Genomic DNA, 25,113 nt, shown 5'->3' with positions numbered 1-25,113 from the left:
AAAGAATGTCGATTGTTTCTTGCATATGATCGTACTCGCCGGCGTGATAGTACGCAACCATCTCCTCAGCATACTCATTCAGCAGGTCTTCCCATATCCATAAGAAGCAACAGCCCTAAGCAAACAACTAAGAATTAAGACACCGAAATGAAACCAACGAAACTAAGCAAGTTCTTACCGAATTGCCGCATTGTAGCCACCGGCGTCGAGGATTCCTTGGCGTGTTCGAAATCTGCACAGCGGCGGAGGCACCGCAAGCACACTTCAGCGTGGGGATGGAAGAAGGTGATTCCATCGTCGCCTTGCCGTCACGCCAGGAAGGAGGTGATTCCATCGTCGCCTTGCCGTCGCGCCAGGTCGTACTCGCCGCCGGTCGCCTGCGCCGTCGCTAGGAGCTCCGGCGCCACCGCCTTCGGCCGTTGTAGCCTCCGCCGCCGCCCTGCTCCGCCGCCCTGCTCCGACGCCGAAGCCTGCGCCGCCGCCTGCGACGCCGCCCTCCGTCGCCGTAGCCTGCGCCGCCGCCCTGCTCCGCTGCCTTCCGCCGCCGTCGATTGCGCCGGCGCCGTCGCCTGCGCCGCCTCCAAGAAGCTAGGGTTTCGGTGTGGGGAACGAATGGCGACCGGGCTGTTCGAGCCGGACCAGAGCTGGTCTAAGCACACGTGAACACGAGGACAGAAACGTCCATACGAAAATACGGTACCCTAAAATGGTGGCAAAGCGCGCGCAGGGCGTACATTGTGGCATGGTTCCAATTTGACGAAGTAGTAGTGGCATGCACCCGGATTCCGGAATAGGTGTGGCATTTTTTTATTTGCCACAATTCGCGTGGCATAGATCCAATTAACCCATTTTTTCCCCTCGATGTGTAAGTCGAATTCAACTTGATTTATGGTGAACATATAGATATCACAATAATCAACATTGTTAATTTTTTTCATAAATTTTTATAACTATTTGTATCGAATTTGGAAGAAAAAGGTATATGAGAGGACATCCCTCGATAAAATTAGAATACACTCCCATATGTATGTCCCTTTTTTACATGTACAACGAGACTTATGAACTGATGATGCATACAAACATACGAGCTACGTACCTTTAATTTGCCGTTCAGAATTGTGGGACGGAGAGAGTAAAATAGGATGCCGTCTGGTGTGGCGTATAAGTTGGGAGTAGTAAACACAGTTACGACGATTTTTGACGACGAGCAACAAAAAACTAAAAAAAAAAATCAATATCACACACCCGGAATTAAGTTTTTTTTTTACTTGTCCCGGAATTAAGTTCAGTTACTAATTAACCACGTCGTAACCGATCGCGGTAAGAAAAAACTAAATAGTAGATACGGATGGAGATTCTCTCTATTGTGTACGAAGTACATGTGCAGATGTGCAGTAGATGTGATCGGCATTTAGGTCGGACCAACGTATCAGTGATACCTACTTATGTACAGTATAAACATACATGTTCAGTAGATACTCTCTATATACATATATGTTATTTTGATGCTATTAAACTAAATATATAGTTTTAAATTTATTGATAGTTAAAGTTATAAAAAATTAACCTTAAACTTATTTAAAACGTCAAGAATTATGGGTCGAAGGGAGTGCTGAACTGAAAGAGGACTGCTACATGTACAAAATTTTTCTTACTATACTTTTACTAACAACAATCATATCAACTGTTTGATTTAGATAGAGAAAAGTTATAAAAAATCTAGATGTACTTATAACATGACATATAGATTTTAGTAAGAAAAAGTTAGTATGTATAGTTTTTTCTGAACTGAAAACATCACCTGTAATCCTGCATTATTTATGTTTTCTCAAGTCCTCCCCCTGCCACATTAATGTAGAAACTTACCAGGTTTGATCATTTCCATAGCAGATCATTAACTAGCTAGTAATTTCAACCAAAGTAATTGAGCTAACTCATCTAGCTAGCTGGCATAATGGAGTGGAGTATATCTTACGATGTGCCTCGAACTAGATGATCTCGCGCGCAGTCCTGAATGTGGATTGTGGACTTTCTAGATTATAATTCCATTAATTCCGTGCCGTCCCCTCCCCGCCCGAGCGGATCATTTCCTGCCTAATCAATTTGACCGGAAAATTAATGTAAACTCATATATGTTTCAACTTTGACCACTAACTTATTAATAACTTTTAGATACCCATATACATATATATATATATATATATATATATATATATATATATATATATATATATATATATATATATATATATATATATATATATAGCAATTAATGCTTGTATAATCACTAGTATTATACACCATGACATTAGAGAAAAATTTGTGCATTCCACTAATTCGTGACATGCATCTATCTGCATCTGGGATTTTCTGAAAATAGCACGCTAGACATATAATAAATCCTCCAAATGTGCCAAACAACAGGAGCCATGCATGAGACCTTCAACGCAAGTTCCAAAAGAAAATGGTCTACTCCTCTAATAATTAATATGAGGTCACAATCTCTTAAACATTTCTGGCCGCTAACAAAAATGGGAAACACGCATGAATGGTAACTGATCGATGCTAAATTTCAATAAGACGAACAACGGACAGTGGGTTCTTTCTTTTTTCTCTGCATTTTAATAAAGGCAAGGAAGAGCAGGACAAGGAGGAAATTAAAGATGTCTGATCTTCCAGGGTTCCTGAGCGTGAGAGTGCTGCGAGGGGTAAACCTTGTCAGTCGTGATGCCGGCGGCAGTGATCCCTATGTTGTGCTTCACCTGGACAATCAGGTAGCCTGCCTCTTCTTTTCTTTAGCTATATATTAATCGTTAAAATCTATTAATTCTCCGATTTGTTCATAATTTTTGAGATCCACAAGCACAAGGACTTGAACATTGACATTATATATACTGTTTTGGATGTACTGCTATATTTTTAAGTAGTTAACTGTAGATGCACTTTAATGTTTTATACTATTGCAAATTAATTTTAACTGTGGGGACAGGACAGTAAACAAAGCCCATGTTTAGTTCGTGTGCCAATTTTTTTTAAAGTATACGGACACACATTTGAAGTATTAAACGTAGACTAATAACAAAACAAATTACAGATTCCGCCTGTAAACTACGAGATGAATTTATTAAGCCTAATTAATCCGTCATTAGCAAATGTTTACTATAGCATCACATTGTTAAATCATGGCGTAATTAGGCTCAAAAAATTCGTCTCGCAATTTACATGCAAACTATGCAATTGGTTTTTTTTCGTCCACATTTAATGCTCTATGTATATGTTTAAATATTTGATGTGACGAAATTTTTGGAAGTTTGAAGGAAACTAAACACTGCCAAAGTACAACAACGTTCACCTTTCTTTCTTTTTTTTACAACTATCGAAAACAGAAAAGTAATGGTAATGTGCACAAGGAATCCATTTATTTCTTTACCTGATTATCCAATAGTACTGGTATGCCCAGTAAAGAAGACTTAAATTACAGATAGACTAAATAAGATAACGAGTTGATGAGATGTGATGTGCTAACCTATTTGACATCAACAGTTCTTTAATTATAGCGTCAAGTTTCTTCATCAACATTTTGTATCAACTCTAATTTGTCATTTTATTTGCCTACACAGAAATTAAAGACAGGTGTGGTAAAGAAGACAACAAACCCAGTTTGGAACGAAGAGCTGACTTTAGCTGTCAGGAATCCAGAAACACCTATCCAGCTAGTAAGCATCTGTATCTCTATACTTATATCAAATGCTCAAACACTAAACTAAGTAGACAGTTCTTACCACTCTTACTGAATTTTTTTTTAAAAAAGACAGGAAACTTACGATATAGGCTGCCTCTTTTTCTCAAACAGGAGGTATTTGACAAGGACACATTCAGTAAAGATGACCAGATGGGTGACGCAGAGTTCGACATTGAGGCGCTGATGCAAATCGTGAGGATGGATCTGCAGGACATCCGCAGTGGCACCGTCGTACGCACCGTGCGACCCGGCAGACAGTGCTGCCTAGCAGACGAGAGTCACATTGTGTGGGAGAATGGTCAGATTGTGCAAGACATGCTTCTCAAGTTGAGAAATGTTGAGACCGGCGTGGTGCACCTGCAGCTGAAATGGGTGAACATTCCAGGTATGTACTCTGCACAATTATAAGGCTGGGGTGCTGGATTCGGACTCATGATACGTCAACATTTAGCATAATAGCACTAGATGGTCAAGTACAAAAGATTTGGCATAAAGAGATCAAAAGATTAGAACAGATTGTCCACTGTTTACTATTATTACCGGATTCATGCTAGAAATGATGCATTCAGATTAGCAAAACACCATTATTATTAATCATGTTGAAACCAGTAGCAGGTTTAATTTGTTAACATTTTTATTTTATGATTTATCTTGTTGAACCAATAGCAGTAATGGTAGAGGATTTGTATCAATAACAACCTGCATGACATAGTGTTCCAACTTGAATCTTCAGAGAGTAAGCCTGTTGCAATTGAATCAAGAGTATTTGGACATCGATCTTACGAGAAAAAGAAAAGAGTATCGGACATCCAGTCTTGTCCATTGTTCATTGCTATTGCCTAAAATCCTAGCATCTTTCAGACTAACTTTTTTTTAAAGATAATAACGGATTAAACAATCCAGCCTACACAGCCAGTCTTTCAGACTAAGTAGTAATTAGGATGATTTTATATGCTATCTCTTGCAAGCTGCAGCAGTTGGCAAAGGTAATCTAACGAATTTTCTTTCACATTAGGCTGAAGAAGAATCTGAATTTCGGTACATTCATGCAAAGGTAAAATGTTATAGAGTAAATGTAACATTGGCTTTATTAAGTTTTCCTCCTCTAGACCTGTTGATCATTCATCGGCACATCGGAAACTAATCTAACATAAGCAATTTGATGGTGCAGATATTGGTTCCTCAAATTGGTGAAGAAACCGGTGTTGTTTTGTTTCAGCATTTTGCCATACACATTAATTGTTGTGTTGTTCTTCAGACTGTATGTAGCTGCCTGTATATGTATGTAATTTCTGTGACAATGTTGATCAGACTTCAGAGTATATGCATTTTGCCATACACATTAATTGCTGTGCTGTTGTTGTTGTTGTTCAAGACTATATATATGTACTTCAGCTGCGTGCATATGTAATTTCTATGACAATGATGGGAATTCCAAATGCAAGTCTTGTTTGAAACAAAGATACATACTGTGGTTGATATGAATGAATCGATAAAAATGAATGCATTTACTGGAGCAGAGCTGAAGATGAACAGGTACGTACTTTCCGTCGGAGTCGCCTAGAACCGCTTGCTTCCTACTGTCGCGGCGGAGGGGACGTCACCAGCCGGAGCTCAGGAGTGGAGCCACTCAAGGGATTGAAAGAATCGCCCAATTTTTTTTAAAAATTACACGGTGCAACGCAAACACTCACAACACACGCGCACTCACCCCTATGAACACACGCATATAAACCCTACCCCTATGAGCATCTTTGAGGACCGGAGCGGCAAATTCTGGAGAAATTGATGAAGTCACCATATGTGTCTCACCGTCGACGGGTACGTCGCCTACCACTGAAAGCACAACGTCGTTAAATCCTGGAAAATTCGCTCCCATGGAGAGTCGAACCCAGGACCTCAGGTGCTACTGAGACTCTTGTAACTACTAGGCTACAGGCCCTCTCGCAAGAATCGCCCAATTTTCCTAAGCCGATCAAGTGGTCCCGATCGAGAGTGAGGGACGGGGAATAATCCCTTCGGCACGGAAAACGAAGCAGACCATTCGAGATTTCTAATTCACGCGTACGCGCCCCAGGCGCGCACTTCCGGCCCACGGCCCACGCGTGTCGCGGTGCCGTCGACGCTATGAATCGCGATGCCGTTGATGCTCTAAAGATCAGTTTTTCTCTGGTGCTTTTTTTAAAGTAACGTAACTAACTATATTAGTTAAGGATAATAATAGTAATTAAGGAAATATTTTTTTTTCTTTTTGGGAGATTTTTTTTACTAATAGATTGAAAATTTTTAAGTTACATTTGAAAACTTTTGACTTAAGATTTAAACTTTGAAGTTAAATTTTAAAAACTTTTAACTAACGCTTGAAAACTTTCAACTCGAGATTTGAAAACTTTTAACTCGAGATTTGAAAACTTTCAACTTTCATCTCAAATTTAAAAAACTTTCAACCCAGATTTGAAAACTTTCAACTCGAGATTTGAAAACTTTCAACTTTTATCTCAAATTTGAAAAACTTTCAACCTAGATTTGAAAAATTTCAACCCAGATTTGAAAACTTTCAACTCGAGATTTGAAAACTTGCAAATCAGATTAAAAAATTTTAAGTTAAGATTTAAAAATTTTTAAGTCAAGATTTTAAAACTTTCAACTCAAAACATTCAAAAAAATGTGTGCTAAAAAGATTTAAAAAAGTAATTAGAAAAAAGGACAAAAAAAAAGGAAAATAATCGTTGTAAAAACAAATAAAATGGCATGGGGGAGCCGGGACGCGCCAACAACTTTGCTGGCGCGCACGCGCGAATTAGCAACACCTCAGACCATTAGCACGTGATTAATTAAGTATTAGCTAAATTTTTTTCGTAAAATAGATCAATATGAATTTTTTAAGCAACTTTTATATATAAACTTTTTTTTAAAAAAATACACCGTTTAACAGCTTGAGAAGCTTACGCGCGAAAAAGGAGGTGGCGGGAAGAAGCGCACCCGAAGACGTACCAACTAGAGGAAAAAATACACCCAAGGTCCCTCAACTTGTCATCGAGTTACAATATCGTCCTTGAACCGTAAAACCGGATATGACACATCCCCCAAGTTACAAAACCAGTGCAAACTAGGTCCTTGGGCGGTTTTGACTCCGGTTTTGTCCTATGTGGCAGCTGACTCAGCGTGGGACCCATGTGGACCCCATGCGTCAGCCACTTCTTCCCTCCCCTCTCCACCTCTCTTTCTCTCTCTCCTCTCTTTCCCAATCTGCACGGGCGGCGCGTGAGGAGCAGCTGCACGGGCGGCGGCCGGCGGGCGCAGGCGGCTTGGGGAGGAGCTGCGCGCGGGCGGCGAGCGACGGAGGCTGGGCGGGCGGGCGACGTCCGGCGGGGGAGGAGCTAGGCGGCGGTGCACGAGCTCCTCGCCGGACGAACGCTAGACCGGCTCCGCCATGTCGGCCGCGAGGAGGTGGCGCGCCTCGTCGGCTCGCTCAGCCGGAGTGCCGCCGACGACGTTTACGCAAATGACCTGAGAATTTGAGATCATTGCCATCTTGCTGTTCTCCTTCAAGCCCTATCAACAAGATTGACACGATTAAGCACTGGATCGAGATATGATCGATCGAGCAGCACCGACGAACTAGCCGCCGATCATAGAGTCAAATGCTCACATCTCAAAAGCTTCAATCCACGTGGACGAATCAATCCATTAAACTTGTACGCATGCACATCACGCACGAACACCTCAACACAAGAGGACATGAAGCTTCACCTGCAAATCTCTCTATAAGTACATGGCAAAACCATCAACCTAGCTAGCACACAGCAACTTACACATGGGCCTCGTGCACGCACTCCTCCCCTTAGCAGGAGCAGCATTGCTGCTCCTCGCTACGCCGCCGCCAGCGACGGCCGACGACCCGGGCCTCGCCGTCTACTGGGGCCGCCACAAGGAGGAAGGCTCCCTGAGAGAGGCCTGCAACACCGGCCACTACACCACCGTCATCATCACCTTCTACAACGTCTTCGGCTACGGCCGCTACTCGCTCGACATCTCCGGCCACCCGCTCGCCGCCGTCGGTGCCGACATCAAGCACTGCCAGTCCAGGGGCATCACCGTGCTCCTCTCCATCGGCGGCCAGGGCGGCGGCTACTCCCTCCCCACCAACGCCTCCGCCGCTGACGTCGCCGACAACCTGATCTGGAACGCCTACCTAGGCGGCCACCGCGCCGGCGTGCACCGCCCCTTCGGCGACGACGCGGCGGTGGACGGCATCGACTTCTTCATTGACCAGGGCGGCGCCGACCACTACGAAGACCTCGCCCGGCTGCTCAACGGCTACAACAAGTATTACGATGACCTTGCCCTGCAGGTTTAACGTGCTGGTGAGCTCCGCCGTCTCGGCGACCACGCTCCACATCTCCTCCGTGTCATTGTCGTCGCCGGCCCATCACCAATTCACCATGCGAGAGACGATGTCGCTGGTGAGGCCCATCAGCGCGGCGTCGGCGTCGACGTGCTCACCGTTGGCGGCACTCCGACTGAGCGAGCCGACGAGGCGCGCCACCTCCTCGCGGCCGACGTGGCGGAGCCGGTCTAGCGTTCGTCCGGCGAGGAGCTCGTGCACCGCCGCCCAGCCTCCGCCCGCGCGCGGCTCCTCCCCACGCCGCCTGCGCCCGCCGGCCGCCGCCCGTGTCGCTGCTCCCCGCGCGCCGCCCGTGGAGATTGGAAAAGAGAGGAGAGAGGAAGAGAGGTGGAGAGGGGAGGGAAGAAGAGGCTGACGCGTGGGGCCCACGTGGGTCCCATGCTGAGTCAGCTACCACATAGGATAAAACCGGACTCAAAATCGCCTCGGGACCTAGTTTACACTGGTTTTGTAAGTTGAGAGATGCGTTATATCCGGTTTTGTGGTTCGAGGACGATATCGTAACTCGACGACAAGTTGAGGGACCTTGGGTGTACTTTTTCCCCAATTGGACCACAAATTCTTTCTTTCTGTTACGTGCGGCCCATATTTGTTGGGCCGTAACGGAATTTGGAATTTATGCGGCCCAAGAACGGGACTGGGATTTGTTGGGCCCTCCCGCAGGTGCGCTCAGACTCGCCGTCGCTCCCCCAATCGGCCGTCGCCTCCGCCGCGTCTCGTCCACTTGAAGAGCAACATCTCTTTCACTCCTCGAACCCTAGCACCTCCAAATCAATCATCCTCGATCTTCGCGCGAGAATGAGATCCTCCTCCACCTCCAGCCTCCAGGTACGCCCCCGACTCCATTGCTCTCATTTGTGAGGGTTGTATGACATCCATCTGCGGCGGGGCGGGGCGGGTGGAGACGCCGCCCATTTCTTCTCAACACGGCTAGCATGCGACAGAGGAAGCCCTCAAACTGATGGGCTAGGATGCTTGGCTTCGATTCGATGTTGGTGCTATATGATTATCACAAGACTTCGTGTTAATCTTTCTAATCATTACTCATCACCAACTGCTACTTCATTTTACACTTGCTGCTTTAATTTATTTACCTTACATTTTGCTACTCACATAAACTTTGTTCCAGAAACATTGTTTGAAAATATGGTGATTTTTTTAACTATTGTTGATAAAAACTTGGTGCTGTTATGGACCTGGCCTGATCTGTGGTGGCGAATGAGTGAGGGGATGGCATCACTCTATATATGCGAAAAGCCGAAAACAGCCATGTGTTCTGCTCTTTGTTCCTTTTTGTTTAAGTTTTGTTGCTGGGATAACACTTTGTAGCCTGCCTCTCATGAATCATGATGGAAATGGAAGGGGTCTCCCTCTTCTGGCTATAATACATTTGCTTCTCAAATATTACAGTACATTTCTAAAGGAAAGAAAAAAAAAGATATGGTAAACTGAAACTTCCATGCCTTTTTCCATATCTATTTATAGGTTTTGCACGTGTTGTCCAAATGTGATCCTTTATAGAGGTCACACCTTTATCCAGGTTTCTTATCCGAGCTAATCGAAATCCAAGAACAAAAATACTACTGTGGCAAAAAAGAATAAGGAAGAACATAAGGAACTCCCACATGTCCAAAAATGGAAGCAATTAGTTTGGTTTCAATACAGGCCACAAAAGAAATGGTCAGCTCAACTCCTACGGTTGAAACTCACACCTCATTCACCCTGTCCTGAGCAATCCTTTTTAGGCTCCTTCCTGCAAGGCTGCAACTATATAGGCCGATGAGGACAGAAGGGGGAAAAAACACAGGCGCATTCTACCGAGAGGCACAGGGGTTGCAAGAAGTCGCCTAATTCTCCTATTGAATTAGGCACATCTTCGCCCCCACATTGCCTCTCATTGTAAAATAGTATCAACTGATAATCCACAGGAACTAAACAACAATTAAATCCAATTATGGACGGATTGGTAGGCCTCTTGAAAATACGGGTGGTGCGTGGGATTAACCTTGCCTACCGCGACACAAGAGGCAGTGATCCATATGTCGTCCTTCGCCTCGGCAAGCAAGTATGATTACTTTTTTGTTTTTATATCTCTAGCGATTTGCCTCATCTCCATCTCTTTTGTTTGAGTATATATTGTTCTCAGCGTCTTACCGAGTTTTGTGTTTTGATCATATTACAGAAAGTGAAGACTAGTGTAAAGAAGAAATCTGTGAATCCTATTTGGCATGAAGAGCTAACTTTGTCGATCATGAACCCTATTGCACCGATTAAGCTTGTGAGTGGATGTTGTTTTCTTACAAGCATGTGTACTAACTGATTATGATATTTCATGTTCAACCCTGTTTTTTTTTTAATGAATGCTCACATTGCGGATTTTCTTCTTCTGTTGAAATAAACAGGGGGTGTTTGACAAAGACACTTTCAGTAGAGACGACCCAATGGGAGATGCAGAAATAGACCTGGAGCCCTTCATGGAAGTTCTGAACATGGACCCGGAGAACATTCGGAATGGTTCCATCATAAAAACAATTCGACCATCCAACCAGAACTGCCTTGCTGATGAGAGTCACCTATGCTGGAGGAATGGTAAATTTGTCCAGGACATTATTCTCCGACTTAGAAACGTCGAGAGTGGTGAGCTGCAAGTGCAACTGCAATGGGTGAAAATTCCTGGCAGGCACTAAGTGTCTCATGGCCATTGGGAGATCTTGGCTACTGAGATATCATTGACATTTCCGAATGCCAAAACATATATTGTGCGAAATGGATCATGTCAACCATTGGGGCTGTAAATACTGTGCAAAAAATGAATCATGTCAAGCACGTTTTGATGTGGAGGTTGTGACCAGCAAAGGGTTCATCGGGTTAGTCAATGTCTGTAGGAAAGGAAAATGATGTTAAAATGTTGTTGCCGAAATGCATTGAGAGCATGATCAGTAAAGCTTGGGATGACATAATCAAATAGTACAAACGATAGGACCATGTTTGCCTGTGCTTTTGCAACAAATCAATCACAAATACTGTTTCTCATGTGGAATTCTTCTTCAGTGTCGTGGCAATCGCTATCTGAACTTTTGCCTGAACCTCAACTTTTATCATCTTAAACAGTATTATATCCTGTTATCTTGAGAATTGCTTGCTGCTTAACGTGGCTCGATGCAGTCAAGTGGGCGAATTCATTTTTGCGATTCTGAAAGTGAACCCCTTCTCTAGTAGCAGTAACATTTTTTTTGCCTGAATTTATACGGAGATGAGAGTAAGGGACAAGTTCAACTGAAAGGGAGAGGCAAAGAAGACGATGATGCCTTTGTTCGTCGTCGTCGTCGGCGATGGCTGTGGACCGCAGGCGAGGTGATAACCCAACCAGTGGCCATTGATCCTCTTATCCTCCCGCGGCGACGACGAGCGGATGCCATCTCCTCCTCCCCGCATTATCCGCAGTTGCAGCGCACGGGGCGCAACAGGACAATAGGATAAATTCCACAATTCCAGTAGCCTACAAATTCTCACCTGCTCCCCTGTTTCTTGGTTCCCCTTCCTCTCTCATCAGCACACACTGTCACCACAACAGCCACCAACTCCTCTCAACTTCTTGATCCGGCGGCGGCGGCAAGATGTTCGGCGGCGGCGGCGGCGGGAGGAAGCCGCTGGACTACGAGGAGCTGAACGAGAACGTGAAGAAGGTGCAGTACGCGGTGCGGGGGGAGCTGTACCTGCGCGCCTCCGAGCTCCAGAAGGAGGGCAAGAAGATCATCTTCACCAACGTCGGCAACCCACACGCGCTCGGCCAGAAGCCGCTCACCTTCCCCCGCCAGGTCACTACTCCTCTTTCTTTCTTCTTCCTCTACTACTAGTAGATTCGATCGATTGATTTCTCCCTATTCTGTTGTGTTGTGCAGGTTGTGGCGCTGTGCCAGGCCCCCTTCCTGCTCGATGATCCCAACGTCGGCCTTATCTTCCCCGCCGACGCCATCGCGCGGGCCAAGCACTACCTCGCCATGGCACCCGGTGGACTAGGTATCACAGTCACACACAACTCTAGTGTTCTTGGCAAACCTATCATGTATCCTTTCCTCAATCGAAATGCTCCCATAAGTTGTCAACTTTAGCTTCCTTGCAAAAGCCTTTTTAGTTGTGTATGTAGTTCTTCTCTCGTAGCCCATACACGCGAGCTCGTTGACTCAGGTTTTATGTAATCAGGTGCTTACAGTGATTCCCGAGGTATCCCTGGTATTAGGAAGGAAGTCGCCGAGTTCATCGAGAGGCGTGATGGTTATCCAAGGTCAGAATGATCAAGAGTACTCATGACAAGTCTCAACTGGTGGTGTTCTTTTACATCATAGCTTTCTTGGGCCATATTCTCACACCTGTATCCTATACCTATTGCAGTGATCCAGAACTTATTTACCTCACAGATGGTGCCAGCAAAGGTGTGATGCAAATGCTGAATACCATTATCAGAAATGAGAGAGATGGGGTATGTTATTATTCCTTAAAAGCTGTATTTGCCCTGATTAATTCAGTGCTATTTCTACTGAAGACTAACTTCACCCCATCTGATTCAACCGAGATGTGTACCTTCCTTCGCAGATTCTGGTTCCTGTTCCACAATACCCGCTTTATTCTGCTGCCATTTCCCTCTTTGGTGGTTCTCTCGTGCCATACTACTTAGAAGAAGAGGCTAACTGGGGACTTGACTTCGTCAATCTCCGACAGACTGTGGCGTCAGCGCGGTCAAAGGGAATCACTGTGAGTGTTTTACAGAAATTTGGGAGTCACGGTATCTTATTCAGTCATTCATGCAATTACTGTAAATGAGTTCATTACCATGTTCCTGCATACAAAAAACAATACCCCAAGTAAAATAGCAATATCAATGTAATATTGATGAGTTCAAGTCTCTCTAAGTGGAAAATGGTCACTGGAATCAACCTCCTCACCACCGGCCATCGGCGTGTTCTCTTGATCAGTTCAAATCTTTGAGTCATTTCTATAAGGCTTTGTTCAATAATTCATCAAAAATAGAAAGGCTTATATGAAGTTCTAAAGCATGTATGATTGAAACATGTCCCTTGGAGAGGAACCACCGAACCACACTCATTCTGTAATGTTTAAGGGGTACATATTGTTTTTGCATCTGGTGAAAGCTATCCTTTTCTTAACCAGTTCCGATAATCATATCCTCATGTTATCTTCACTGGCTCACCTAAAACCTCTGCTAGCTCTTGGACAGAAACGCTAGCCGTTAGGTTGGAGGAACACTTTGCTAGTCATTATCTAGCATGCAAAAAGATGCCCACTTGATGATTTATGTCCATCAGTACACTTTGTTTTGGTTCCTCTTTTCCATGCTTATATTTCTTCCCCTTTCTTTTATTTTCAATCATGCTGTTTGCATAAAAATGTAGCATTTATACTATCTGTATTCAGCTCTGATGTTATTTTTTCTTCCATAGGTTCGAGCAATGGTGATTATCAACCCAGGAAACCCTACTGGCCAATGCCTTAGTGAAGGAAACATAAAGGAACTTCTCAAATTCTGCTTCCATGAGAACTTAGTTCTGCTTGCAGATGAAGTCTATCAACAGAACATTTATCAAGATGAGCGCCCATTTATAAGTGCTAGAAAGGTAACTTTTGATTTCTGACCCGTGATGCTTTATCATGAATACAACATTTCCCAACCTTTTACTTTCATGTGGTATACCAAAAATTAAAATGAACATAATAAGTTGCCTTCAAGTACCAGATGGAACCAAGTTAATTAATAGCTGCTCCTTTTGATGTGGAAATTTAATAGCTTTTTTCACTTATAAATAACTAATACATGAGTTTATGCCCTAATATTGATTACTTTGATCAATTGTAAACTATTCTGATTGCTGATGTTAACATGGACTTTCTCAATTTCTTCAGGTTCTGTTTGACATGGGTCCTCCTATGAGCAGGGAAGTTCAACTGGTTTCTTTCCATACTGTGTCAAAAGGATATTGGGGGGAGTGTGGACAACGTGGAGGGTATTTTGAAATGACAAATCTTCCTCCCAAGGTGATGCCATTATAGAATATGTGATTGATCTCAAAAGATCGTGATTCAAATTTCTAGTCTTTACTATATAGATTTATAGAATGCAGCTACACAAAAATGTAGATGCAGATACTAGAAAAGATGTTACAGTCTTCATGCCATGTTGCAAAGTCTAATAGAGAATATGCTAGTTTCTTGTTGTTATATTTGGTCCACAGTAAAATAGTGTATATGTTGAACTATGTAATATAATCCAGTAGCCCATCCTGCTAACTAGGTTGGTGTAGTTACATTTGTTGCACCGAAATATTCCCTTACTAGAGTGGTCTTTGTCAGTCTCAGAAACTTGAGTATGAACAACGTAAACTGGAGTTTGCAAGTTTGCAACTCTTAGGTTTGTCCAATTTCCAAACTGTAAACTTAATGTTTGACAAATTTTGAAGAGCCTTTGGCAGTTGAAATATTAAGCTTTTAGATAAGATTAAGCACTCGCACAAGATTGGTTATAGATCATGTAATGTAAGATTTTACTTTGAAGTTTGGATAGTAGCACACATACCATTTTTCTGTTTGCTTGTGATCTAATTACGTTCCTCATTTCATATGACAGACAGTAGACGAGATCTACAAGGTTGCATCAATCGCACTCAGTCCAAATGTTCCTGGGCAGATCTTTGTAAGTCAAACAATATTCATTGTTTTTGTGCAATTATCTAAAACAGCTTTCCGTTCTTCCAGTGGCCAAACCACAAGCTTTAAAACTGGAAATATGATATCCTTAATTTATCCATGGAGCATTGCTCAAAATTTCGGTGCCCTGAGATGCCCAAAAATATCCAGATTTTTTTTCCATGGATTGCAACAATAATAGATGAGAGCATCTAAATAATCCCTTATTTGGTCAGTCCATATGTTGGTGATGAGCACAATGGCTTACTTTATTAGCATATAATGCTGCACCTTGAAAATATATGTCTCTGTGGGCTACAGCCTTACAAGGAATAGCAAACATGCATTTCTTTTTTGTGTCAGAGTTATTCAATGTGGTCTTAGTTCCTGAAACAGTTTAGTTGCAACTGTACTAATTTTCTTGAAGTTATGTTACTTTGCTTTAACAAGTTAATAAAAATGGTTTTAATGTCATTTACAGATGGGTTTAATGGTTAACCCTCCTAAGCCTGGAGATATCTCTTATCTGAAGTTTTCTGCTGAAAGGTATATACTTTCCCTTCTCATCATTTTAATCCATGTCTGCACTTTCAAGGAAAAGAAGACCTACACGGGTATTCAGTTATTCAGTATTTATTTCCTCTGGTAGTAATTTCGGGTGTTCTATGTATAATGTGCCTCCTGATGATGTTGCAGCAAGTCTATCCTCGAGTCTTTGAGGAGGAGAGCACGCCTGATGACAGATGGTTTCAATAGTTGCCGAAATGTTGTCTGCAATTTCACAGAAGGTGACATTAACATATGAGCCCCTTCCTTTATGGCAATAGGAGAAAATGAAGCAGCTTCTCTAATAATGCTCTTCCAATTATGTTGTTGCAGGAGCTATGTACTCTTTCCCCCAAATACGCTTACCACCAAAAGCTATAGATGCAGCCAAAAGGGCTGGCAAAGCGGCCGATGTTTTCTACTGCCTCAAGCTTCTTGAAGCAACTGGAATATCCACTGTTCCAGGGTCAGGTTTCGGACAAAAAGAAGGGTAAGTGTTTCCCTGACATACATATGTATCTTCAAAGTTTCATAAACATCAGAGATCTCTCAACTAGACATGACTCAGGAGTACCTGAATTTATCCTTTCCAATCAAATTTTTAGATTTATTTGGCAGTTAAGCGTTTTCTAACTTCCAAAAGGACTGGTAGAAAGCATTTGAACCATACATCTGACTTGTCTTCTTGATAGGAAATCTGAAAAGATATCACTGACGATTTTTTGTGTGTATATATAAGTAAGTAAACTGATGCATGGTTGGTGTGCACTGCAGGGTGTTCCACCTGAGGACGACCATCCTGCCAGCTGAGGAGGACATGCCTGCCATCATGACCAGCTTCAAGAAGTTCAACGACACTTTCATGGATCAGTACGATGGCTACTCCAGGATGTGAAATGAAAACAAGATGAGCACTACCCCAGGAGAAGAGAGAAAGAATCTGCCTCAGCGTGGCTGATCGAGTAGTTATAATTATAAGGCACTGTTAATTAATTAATTAATCAATCAATCGAAAGGCTAATTATTTGCTGCAACAATCTGTAACTCGATCTACTGAAGGAAAAAAAAAAACTTCTTGTCCTTGATATGCATGATGTATAGATAAAATTATTTCTGCTCTTTGGGAATTGAATAATACGGGCGCACCCACCGGTTACAGTCTACTATACATGGTCCTGTCTATAAGGCTGCAGTAGCGAACTATTTCTATATTTTGATACTGTGAACAAGTTGCTTGGCAAGTCACTTGTGCTGGCTGAAATATAATGCAGATCACTATATGATCAGATCAATGCAGAATTATACATTGGTCTCTAAATTAAGGCAGAGATTTTTGGAAGTAGCACAGTCAGAGACAGAAATTAAAGGGGATTATACAGTTGGTTGTTGATGGATTGTAGGTGAATTGAGCAGCATCATGCTCACGCACACAGTAAATCACATATCATCAAATTGGGGGGTTTCTTCTTACTTGTGCCGGCTTGGCGTCTGCTGCGTGCATACATGTCAACTCTCTTCACTTCAATGATCGTTTAGCTCTATCCAGAATCCAGTATTACATTACTCCCTCCGTCAAGACATGATGCTCGTACTAGAAGATGTACGGGAAGTCGACAAAATTATTGTTGAGATCAAACCGAAATGAACTCTTCCGGATGCAAACGAAGCTCCAATTTGACAAAGGCTGCAAATTTTGCAACGAACGAGTCCAGTCCACAGATCTAAGCGCACGACCTCGTTGGAGACCGTTGTACTGTATATATTAAAGTCAGGAGATGAGCTCATTCTTCAGGGAAAAAAATATCACCATAGATTAAATTAACAATAATATAATCACCACCAGACCCGACTCACTTCTGACCAGACCTGTTCTCTGTCCAAATTAGCAGACATATTTTTTTTAAAAAAAGACATGCTTTAATTTAGAGGGAGATCTATACTCACTCTGATCCTAAATACGAACATTAGCAAATACTTCGTCCATCACAAAATAAATCAATTTCTAGATTTAAATTTTATCTCAAAATAAATCAACTTCTACCTAGTTGCCTACCCTTATTCGCAAATCAAGAAATTTTATTCTTTAAATATCACTCACCTACCCATTTATCAATACAACTCTTCTATTTATTAGGGATATTATGATCATTTGTCTTTCTCCTTAACTTCATATTGGGAAGTTGATAGTTGATATTTTGTGGGACAAAGGAGTACTAAGAATAAAATGAAAGATTTCCTTTCAATGACGTCGTCAGTTAATTTTTGAATTACATGGATTTTCCTCCTAATCATCTGATTAGTTGAAAATGGTTAAAACCCCGTAAGTTAGAATCATTGTCCAAAAGTATTTATATCTTGTTCCATCTTACAAAAATATTTATATTTTGGGAACGGAGCGCAATGCAAGATCAACGTGCTGGTCCTGCAAAGTCTACAGAAAAGAAAAGAGTAAGCCGCCACAAGCAGGTACAGTAGACATGTATAGTAGCTACAGTGTAGACGTGTCCTGCTGCCTCGTGTCGTGGCTCACGCTATATATATCGTCAACGTGTCATTGCACTGCATCGATCCAATCGCAGGCAAAATTAACTACTGTAATTAACTACAAAAGAGTTGAGACAAAAAAATCAGAGTTGAGAGTTGAGAGAAGAAGAGTTAAGATGGGTGGAGATGAGCGGGCAGTGGCTGCTCCGTTGCTGCAGCAGCAGCAAGACGGCGGCGGCGGCGACGGCGAGAGGAGGAGGAGGCGGTGGTGGTGGGGATGGTGGGACGGGGAGGAGGCGGCGGGGCAGCTGGCGTTCGCGGCGCCGATGGTGGCGACCAGCATGGCCTACTACGCCATCCCGCTGGTCTCCGTCATGTACGCCGGCCGCCTCGGAGAGCTCGAGCTCGCCGGCGCCACCCTCGGCAACTCCTGGGGCACCGTCACCGGAATCGCCCTCATGGTAATCACATTCCATCCCATTCCTTTTGATTCATTCATCTATACCGGCCTTCACCATCTGAAAATCATATCCTTCCTTAGATTTTCCAATTTAATTATCGATCCATTCGTTAATCTAATCAATCATCTCCTTCGTCTCCGGTGGCCGGAGATGCTTGCTTGGCCGGAGGCTCACCGACCGATGGTTTCACTGTTGGTCTCTCTCTTTTCTTTTTTGGACTTTTTTCTGAACAATAAAAAAAAAGGAATGAAAAGATAATGAAACGTATTGGTCTCTCACTACTCCAGTCACGGTGCACCATGCAGTGGGGGCCACCATCTGACATGTCTTATCATACTTCATTTTTGCATCGAGATTCCAAACTCGATATATATTTTTTTATTGTTGGTGGACAAAATAAATAATTGGATTGCATATATGGTGGTGGTTGGTGATTGCTACGATAAGGATTTCACGAGATTTCAGGCAAGAATGCATATGTAGTTTTGGCTAAATCCAAAACGCCATAAAATGAGCTGGTTTTGTAGTGGTTGTTGTAGATGTGTTGTTAGTATGTAATGAGCTCTACCTGAAATGAGATCTATCATCTACTCCACTACCTATGTCAGTGCAAGCAAAATTTTACAACATTTTGCTTTTAGATCTAAATAATATTCTCTCAAGTCTCAACTAATTGGTGTATCCAAAACTAGAAAATAAACTTGTTAACAGAAGAGAAATTAAATTTACCTCATAAGGTTATCATAGTATATCATACTACCAGTTAATAAAATTAGCCCCAGTCTGGTCAAAGTTGCATGCTCATTTACACTTTCTAACCCCTTGGATCATTTACTGTTTTCTATGTTTTTTCAGTTTGACTGTCATAATGCACATCCCTTATTCCTGCTATATGAAGAATAAATATCACACTTGACATTTTATATGACAGATTGGCGCAGTCGACAATATTTACGTACCACTGAAAACCTGCTAGTCATTTCGCTTTGAAAGGGAGATCTGTATGAAAGATTAAACATGTCATTTTTTATGAATGTTTCAAAGAATACACTTGATTTATTTTTTTGATGAAAATTACAAACTAGATTTAGACCAAACAAATTACAAATCTTCTCATATGTTGGCGCTAATATGCCACATAGTCCATCTGTCTTTGCCTGACTATAAACCAACTACTTGCTGATGTTAACTGGAAGGAAGAAAAAACACAAATAACTTCAACGCCATTTTTCATCAAGTATAGGTGCACACGCTGTTTCAAGAGAAGTTTGTAATCCAAGTGCATCTTGTCACTTCAAAGCATGAGTTCATATATAACTTTTTTCGTTGTAGGGTATATATCAGTCAAAAAAATATATAAATCTTTGAACAGAAATATATGCACATAACCGTCTCCTTTCTGGTTGAAAATAGTGGTGCTCTGTGTTCTTTCGGTTCCAAGTCAACCAGTACATCAGATAAGGAGGATGGAATTTTTTGTTTAATATATATGACAAGATAATTTTATGCAGTCAACTCCTACAGCCATGGTTAAATATTAGGGGTGTTCTGGCTGCAAAAGGGATGCAAAAGGATAAATTAGATGTAAGCCTGTAATAGTCAACTTAGAATGTTTTGTTTTAGATTACAATATAAAAAGTTTTGGGGGGCATTGTTTAATATATCATCTCTGTCCTGAATTCTGATAACGTCCATGCCTGAGTCTCCCAAAAATTAAGCATGGTCAAACTACAGAGTAAAACATAGCACATGGTCACAATTTAAGACCAACTCAACACCCTTGTTCACAACTACAAGATCTTATTGATGAAATGGAAATATATGTCAACTTCTGTTTGGCATGTTTCTCTAGTTCCTTCAGCTCAAATTTTCATTGAGATTTGCTGAACTGGTCATACTCGATGTTACTTGTGCTTTGAGTGAGTCCTAGAAGTTGAAAGTGGGAGTTATATGTTTTTTTCCTTTAAGTTGGATGTAAGAATTTGCGAAGGCATGTGTGCATAACAAAATCAACCCAAGTGTATAGGTAGTACTTTGGCATCTCCTTCAACTAAAAAAAATGGCATGAGTCAAACCAAGCTTTAGATTATGATGGCAGGGTTTTCAATTTCGATTTCAAATTTCTGTATTTTTGGCACTTTTTGGACCGAATTTTTTTGAAATTTTAATATAAATTTACTGAATTTAACTAAATTCGCAAAAAAAGAGAAAAACCGAAAATTTCAGCCGAGATAATCACTTGCCGCGCGGCGGGGGGGGGGGGGGGGGGTCCGAAATTTGCAAGAATTTGGCGCAACAGAAATTACTTTGCTTATCAACCAATGCATATTCTTCCCCTTGCAGACTGGACTAAGCGGGTCTCTAGAGACGCTCTGCGGGCAAGGTTATGGTGCAAAAATGTACCACATGATGGGGGTGTACCTACAAGCATCCATCATCACATCGGCCTTCTTCTCGGTGCTCGTCTCCCTCCTCTGGTTTTACTCAGAGCCTGTCCTCATCTTCCTCCGCCAGGACCCTGAGGTCGCGAGAACAGCAACGCTGTTCCTGCGTTACTCCATCCCGGCTCAGTTTGCCTATGGCTTCATCCAGTGCACCCTCAGGTTCCTACAGACACAATCTGTGGTGACACCGCTGGTGGTGTTTGCACTCCTGCCACTGGTGCTTCATGTCGGGATCACCCATGCGTTCGTGCACTACCTGGGGTTCGGCTATGCTGGGGCTGGTATGTCAACGTCAGTGTCGCTGTGGCTCTCCTTCCTCATGCTCGCTGCCTATGTGTGCTTGTCAGAAAGGTTCAAGCACACCTGGGAGGGCTTCTCCACCGAGGCATTTCGCCATGTTCTACCTGGCCTAAAGCTGGCTATCCCCTCTGCAGTGATGGTGTGGTTAGTGCACAAATGATAATCTGATCAATTCAACAACTTATGGCATCGTATTTGATGGTGTTCACATGACATTGTTTTTGCAAACTGTAAATGACAGCTTTGAGTACTGGGCGTTCGAGGTGCTGGTTTTAGTTGCTGGGCTGATGCCGAATTCTCATATGAGTACTTCTATCATTGCAATGTGGTAAATATCTCTTCACTTTCATATCTGAGAATTCAATTCCTTATCTTTTTTGTGTGTGTCTCTATGGTAAAATTCTGAAACCAGTGCAATGACTACTTGACAGTGAAAACACTGAAGCGATATCATACATGATCACCTATGGGTTTGCTGCTGCTATCAGGTAAGTAACATTGTGACAGTTGACAACATCCATGACAGGTGACAATGCTAACTCAAAAGTGATGTTCTTTTTTAACAGCACAAGGGTGTCAAATGAGCTTGGAGCTGGTAACGTTGCGAAGGCGAAGAAGGCGCTTGCTGTGACGCTGGTGCTCTCCCTGCTGCTGGGAGTGGCATTTCTTCTGCTCCTAGGCCTTGGTCATGATCTCTGGGCAGGGCTGTTCAGCAAAAGTGATGCAGTTATAAGCGAATTCGCTTCGATGACTCCGTTGCTCATCGGGTCAGTGGTGCTGGACTCTACACAGGGAGTCTTGTCAGGTTAGTTCGTGGGTAGTCTCTCTCACTTTCTCTATCTAAAAAGGCACATAGAGATATTACCGTGTTGTTCAAATGAAGGCCATTTTGTAGTAACTTGTGTACAACAAAAACTTGCAGGGGTTTCAAGAGGCTGTGGTTGGCAGCACTTGGCAGCATGGACCAACCTGGTGGCATTCTACATTGTTGGCTTACCACTTTCTATCCTCTTTGGATTTAAGCTTGGCCTTCAGACCAAGGTACTCTTTCTGAAACTTTGCATATATGATATATGTAATGTTTATCCAATGCAAATAAGAAAAAAAAAATCAAAATTTGATGCTTTCCCCACTAATCCATCTTATCACTGCCTTCCTCAGGGGCTGTGGCTGGGTCAGATATGTGGTCTCCTGTTGCAGAACGCCGTTCTACTCTTTATCACCCTCAGGACCAAATGGGAAAGATTAGAGCTGACAATGAACGGCAAAGAAGACGGTTTTGTCTGTTGAGGCTTGAAAGATCTGAACTTACCAGTTTAGCAGCAGCATACGCCTCTCTGGTTGAATCGAACATTGAAGTGAAAAGTTTTAGAGCTTACTAGGATGGCCTCTGCTACTACAACCGAAGTACTCCCTCCTTCTCTAAATGTTTGACACCGTTGATTTTTTTAAATATGTTTGACCGTTCATCTTATTCAAAATATTTTGTGAAATGTGTAAAACTATATGTATACATAAAAGTATATTTAACAATAAATCAAATGATAGAAAAAGAATTAATAATTACTTAAATTTTTTGAATAAGACGAACGGTCAAACATTTTTTAAAAAGTCAACGGCGCCAAACATTTTGGGATGGAGGAAGTAGTTAGTAGCAACTTGGAGTAACTGAATAGTAATAGCAATTAGTGCTAGCATGCAACATTTTTGCGTGATCAGAATCTGGAAAATGTATCAATCTTGTGGAACACATAATTTGCTAATATGATGCTGTATATTTATTTGACTATCTATATTCACAACACACAAGGATTTTAAGCACAAAAGTGCCAAGGATCATACAGAAAAACAAAAACTTGGTACTACCAATAGTAAATTAGACTACTGATTGATAGCCACTAAGATATATGTTTCTGTTAAACTTTTGTGTTTGGTAGATGTTCTGGTTATTTCTTTCTTCTTTTTTGGCTGTGTGCATTTTCTGTATAGACTGGGAGTGACTCAGTTTGATTGTATCATCTTGATGTAATTAACCGAGTCTAAATAAAGCTTCCGTTAACTTTTTAAAAAGTTAGACTACTGATCATACGTACATCTCGAACTAACTTAAGTCAAATGGCACCAATTAATAATACTAATACATATGTGTTTAATCAAATTTAGTGACCTTAGGCGGGCCAAAAGTGTCCGTACGACCATCAACCCAGTGTCCGAATTCCTCTAGAGTGAGATCTGCGAATTGGGTGGTACCTAGTATGCATTTGCAATACCCATGCTCTTTCACTTGTTCAGCTTTGAACTTCTCAGCAAATCGGACAGTAGACTTGAATATCTCAAAGCGATAAGCCTTCTCTGCCTCGTCTTTGTATTCGCGGTTGAACTTGTTCATCCACTCTTGGTGTCTCACCTTCAGGGCCGCCTCCTCCTCCTCAGTCAGATTCATCCTCTCATCGTCATCGCTTGTCTTCATGAGCTTAGGTACTAGACAGTTACTATGGTTAATTATGACAAAAAGGGATCGATGAACATAAATGCATGTCAGGAAACCAAAGAAAGATTTTAAGCTGTCCGTACGTGGTTGTGGTTCTTCTGCAATGTTTGTGGCATACCGCTGATATCCAAGCAATGCAGGTCCTATAGACACTGCTGCCATGGTGTTGTTACGAGGCCTTAATAATAATTTGAGTTCAAGTCCCCCTGACAGCACCCTGCAAGAGTTAGTAGCAAATTTGCATGTACACATAGATAGGTAATTAATATGTAGGCTAATGGGTGATAAATACTACAAGATCTTATTGTTTTAACCTTTTCTGTTTGTAAAGCGGTAAACTGCAAACTCTTTGCTACATAGCACCGAGTAGAAAAATAGTAGGGTACATATGCCATGACAATACTCGTTAATACATGTCAAGTGGCATCGTCCATTGATGAGAAAGATGGTAAATACTCTAAATTCTGAAGCATCACTGTTTAGTTATCTAATGGAAACAAAAAAAAGAAGAAGAAGAAGAACTTCACAGAACAGTTGATATAATTTACTGAACTCAGGGATCCAACTGATGGAATTGGTGAGAAGAAATAGTCATCCTAGAATCCCGGATAAGAATCACTAGTCTTTTTGTTTGGGGTTACAATCAGATCAAAGGTTAACAGAATAGGATTCGGCAAAATCAATAATTTCTGTTGAAAGAAAACCTTTGTAAATTATAGTTTATAGAAATTTGTGGTTTTTGACAGATTGAGCAAGAAAACCACCTGAGAGAGGAGCCCTGGAGCCTCGTGGTATTGGATCTTCCGACATGGTGAGCAAGGCCCTGGATCAAAATTATATATATCCCTAGGAAAAATCAGTCGCTTTACAATATTAATTTGGAGAGTACATGTATGCATTGTGTGTAAGAAAGAGATCTAGAGAATGAAAAGAAGGCATATATATGTGTACATGAAGAAGATGACTTGCTGCTGCTCCTCTCCTCATGGCGAACAATCCCTAGGTTGGCTAGATGAATCGACCAAACAACAAATTAAGCGATCAGGCGATCTCTGGTTATCTCGATCGGCGCAGGGCGGCTAGGGCACGCTGCGCCCGACGTTGGGTGATTGGCTCCGATTGGGATTGGGTGACATAGTCACAAGGTGACATAGGGTGAATCGTGATGACGTGGACGAATCTCAGCCGTTAGATTTGTTTTGGAGGGCCGAGATTCACCCTATGTCACCTTGTGACATACCTACCCTATATATCACTTAATCTGAACCCGATTGGATTGGCTCCCCTCCTATTATATAAATGTATTTATTATTCTTTATCTCCATCTTAAATTACAATTATTATTATTATTTAATTATGTATATAACATATCTTTATCTAGATACTTTAATATTATTTTCTATCTCCGTCTCAAATTATAGTTACTTTGGACTATGTATATGGACAGACTTTTTTTTCAGATGCGAAGTTAGAAGTTATCATATTTTAGAATGGAAGAAGTATATATATCCATTACTGTTAGTATATGTCTGGAAGTG

General features: G+C 42.0%; 6 protein-coding genes across 6 annotated transcripts; 5 read left to right on the top strand and 1 right to left on the bottom strand.

The window, feature by feature from the left end:
• Positions 1 to 2,590: 2,590 nt before the first annotated feature.
• On the top strand, positions 2,591 to 5,092 carry LOC127780622 (protein C2-DOMAIN ABA-RELATED 4-like). Its single transcript, XM_052307549.1, has 5 exons — positions 2,591 to 2,774; positions 3,621 to 3,716; positions 3,854 to 4,127; positions 4,758 to 4,796; positions 4,914 to 5,092. Exons 1-4 carry the CDS (start codon positions 2,664 to 2,666, stop codon positions 4,760 to 4,762), a joined length of 486 nt encoding a protein of 161 aa, XP_052163509.1. The 5' UTR covers positions 2,591 to 2,663; the 3' UTR covers positions 4,763 to 4,796; positions 4,914 to 5,092.
• Positions 5,093 to 7,402: 2,310 nt separating this feature from the next.
• On the top strand, positions 7,403 to 8,456 carry LOC127779019 (xylanase inhibitor protein 2-like). The gene has a single exon (XM_052305671.1). It carries the CDS (start codon positions 7,560 to 7,562, stop codon positions 8,100 to 8,102), a length of 543 nt encoding a protein of 180 aa, XP_052161631.1. The 5' UTR covers positions 7,403 to 7,559; the 3' UTR covers positions 8,103 to 8,456.
• Positions 8,457 to 8,881: 425 nt separating this feature from the next.
• On the top strand, positions 8,882 to 11,183 carry LOC127779020 (GTPase activating protein 1-like). Its single transcript, XM_052305672.1, has 3 exons — positions 8,882 to 10,215; positions 10,333 to 10,428; positions 10,553 to 11,183. The coding sequence occupies exons 1-3, from the start codon at positions 10,105 to 10,107 to the stop codon at positions 10,835 to 10,837; spliced, it is 492 nt and encodes a 163-aa protein (XP_052161632.1). The 5' UTR covers positions 8,882 to 10,104; the 3' UTR covers positions 10,838 to 11,183.
• Positions 11,184 to 11,460: 277 nt separating this feature from the next.
• Positions 11,461 to 16,558, top strand: LOC127779018 (glutamate--glyoxylate aminotransferase 2). Its single transcript, XM_052305670.1, has 12 exons — positions 11,461 to 11,968; positions 12,053 to 12,170; positions 12,354 to 12,435; positions 12,543 to 12,630; positions 12,744 to 12,902; positions 13,610 to 13,783; positions 14,070 to 14,201; positions 14,791 to 14,856; positions 15,331 to 15,395; positions 15,546 to 15,637; positions 15,729 to 15,885; positions 16,170 to 16,558. The coding sequence occupies exons 1-12, from the start codon at positions 11,768 to 11,770 to the stop codon at positions 16,288 to 16,290; spliced, it is 1,455 nt and encodes a 484-aa protein (XP_052161630.1). The 5' UTR covers positions 11,461 to 11,767; the 3' UTR covers positions 16,291 to 16,558.
• A 1,416-nt stretch (positions 16,559 to 17,974) lies between these two features.
• Positions 17,975 to 22,806, top strand: LOC127778477 (protein DETOXIFICATION 18-like). Its single transcript, XM_052305080.1, has 7 exons — positions 17,975 to 18,340; positions 20,684 to 21,228; positions 21,326 to 21,412; positions 21,516 to 21,572; positions 21,651 to 21,889; positions 22,007 to 22,125; positions 22,246 to 22,806. Exons 1-7 carry the CDS (start codon positions 18,056 to 18,058, stop codon positions 22,372 to 22,374), a joined length of 1,461 nt encoding a protein of 486 aa, XP_052161040.1. The 5' UTR covers positions 17,975 to 18,055; the 3' UTR covers positions 22,375 to 22,806.
• A 357-nt stretch (positions 22,807 to 23,163) lies between these two features.
• Positions 23,164 to 24,835, bottom strand: LOC127778478 (uncharacterized). The gene is made up of 3 exons (XM_052305081.1): positions 24,527 to 24,835; positions 24,340 to 24,398; positions 23,164 to 23,792 (listed from the first exon to the last, which is right to left on the bottom strand). The coding sequence occupies exons 1-3, from the start codon at positions 24,560 to 24,562 to the stop codon at positions 23,234 to 23,236; spliced, it is 654 nt and encodes a 217-aa protein (XP_052161041.1). The 5' UTR covers positions 24,563 to 24,835; the 3' UTR covers positions 23,164 to 23,233.
• Between the last annotated feature and the right edge of the window lie 278 nt (positions 24,836 to 25,113).

Source organism: Oryza glaberrima, chromosome 7 (genome assembly GCF_000147395.1).
Source record: "Oryza glaberrima chromosome 7, OglaRS2, whole genome shotgun sequence".
In the NCBI taxonomy this organism is placed as follows: domain Eukaryota; kingdom Viridiplantae; phylum Streptophyta; class Magnoliopsida; order Poales; family Poaceae; genus Oryza; species Oryza glaberrima.
Note: the sequence above shows the minus strand (reverse complement) of the source record. Positions and strands in the feature narration are given on the sequence as shown.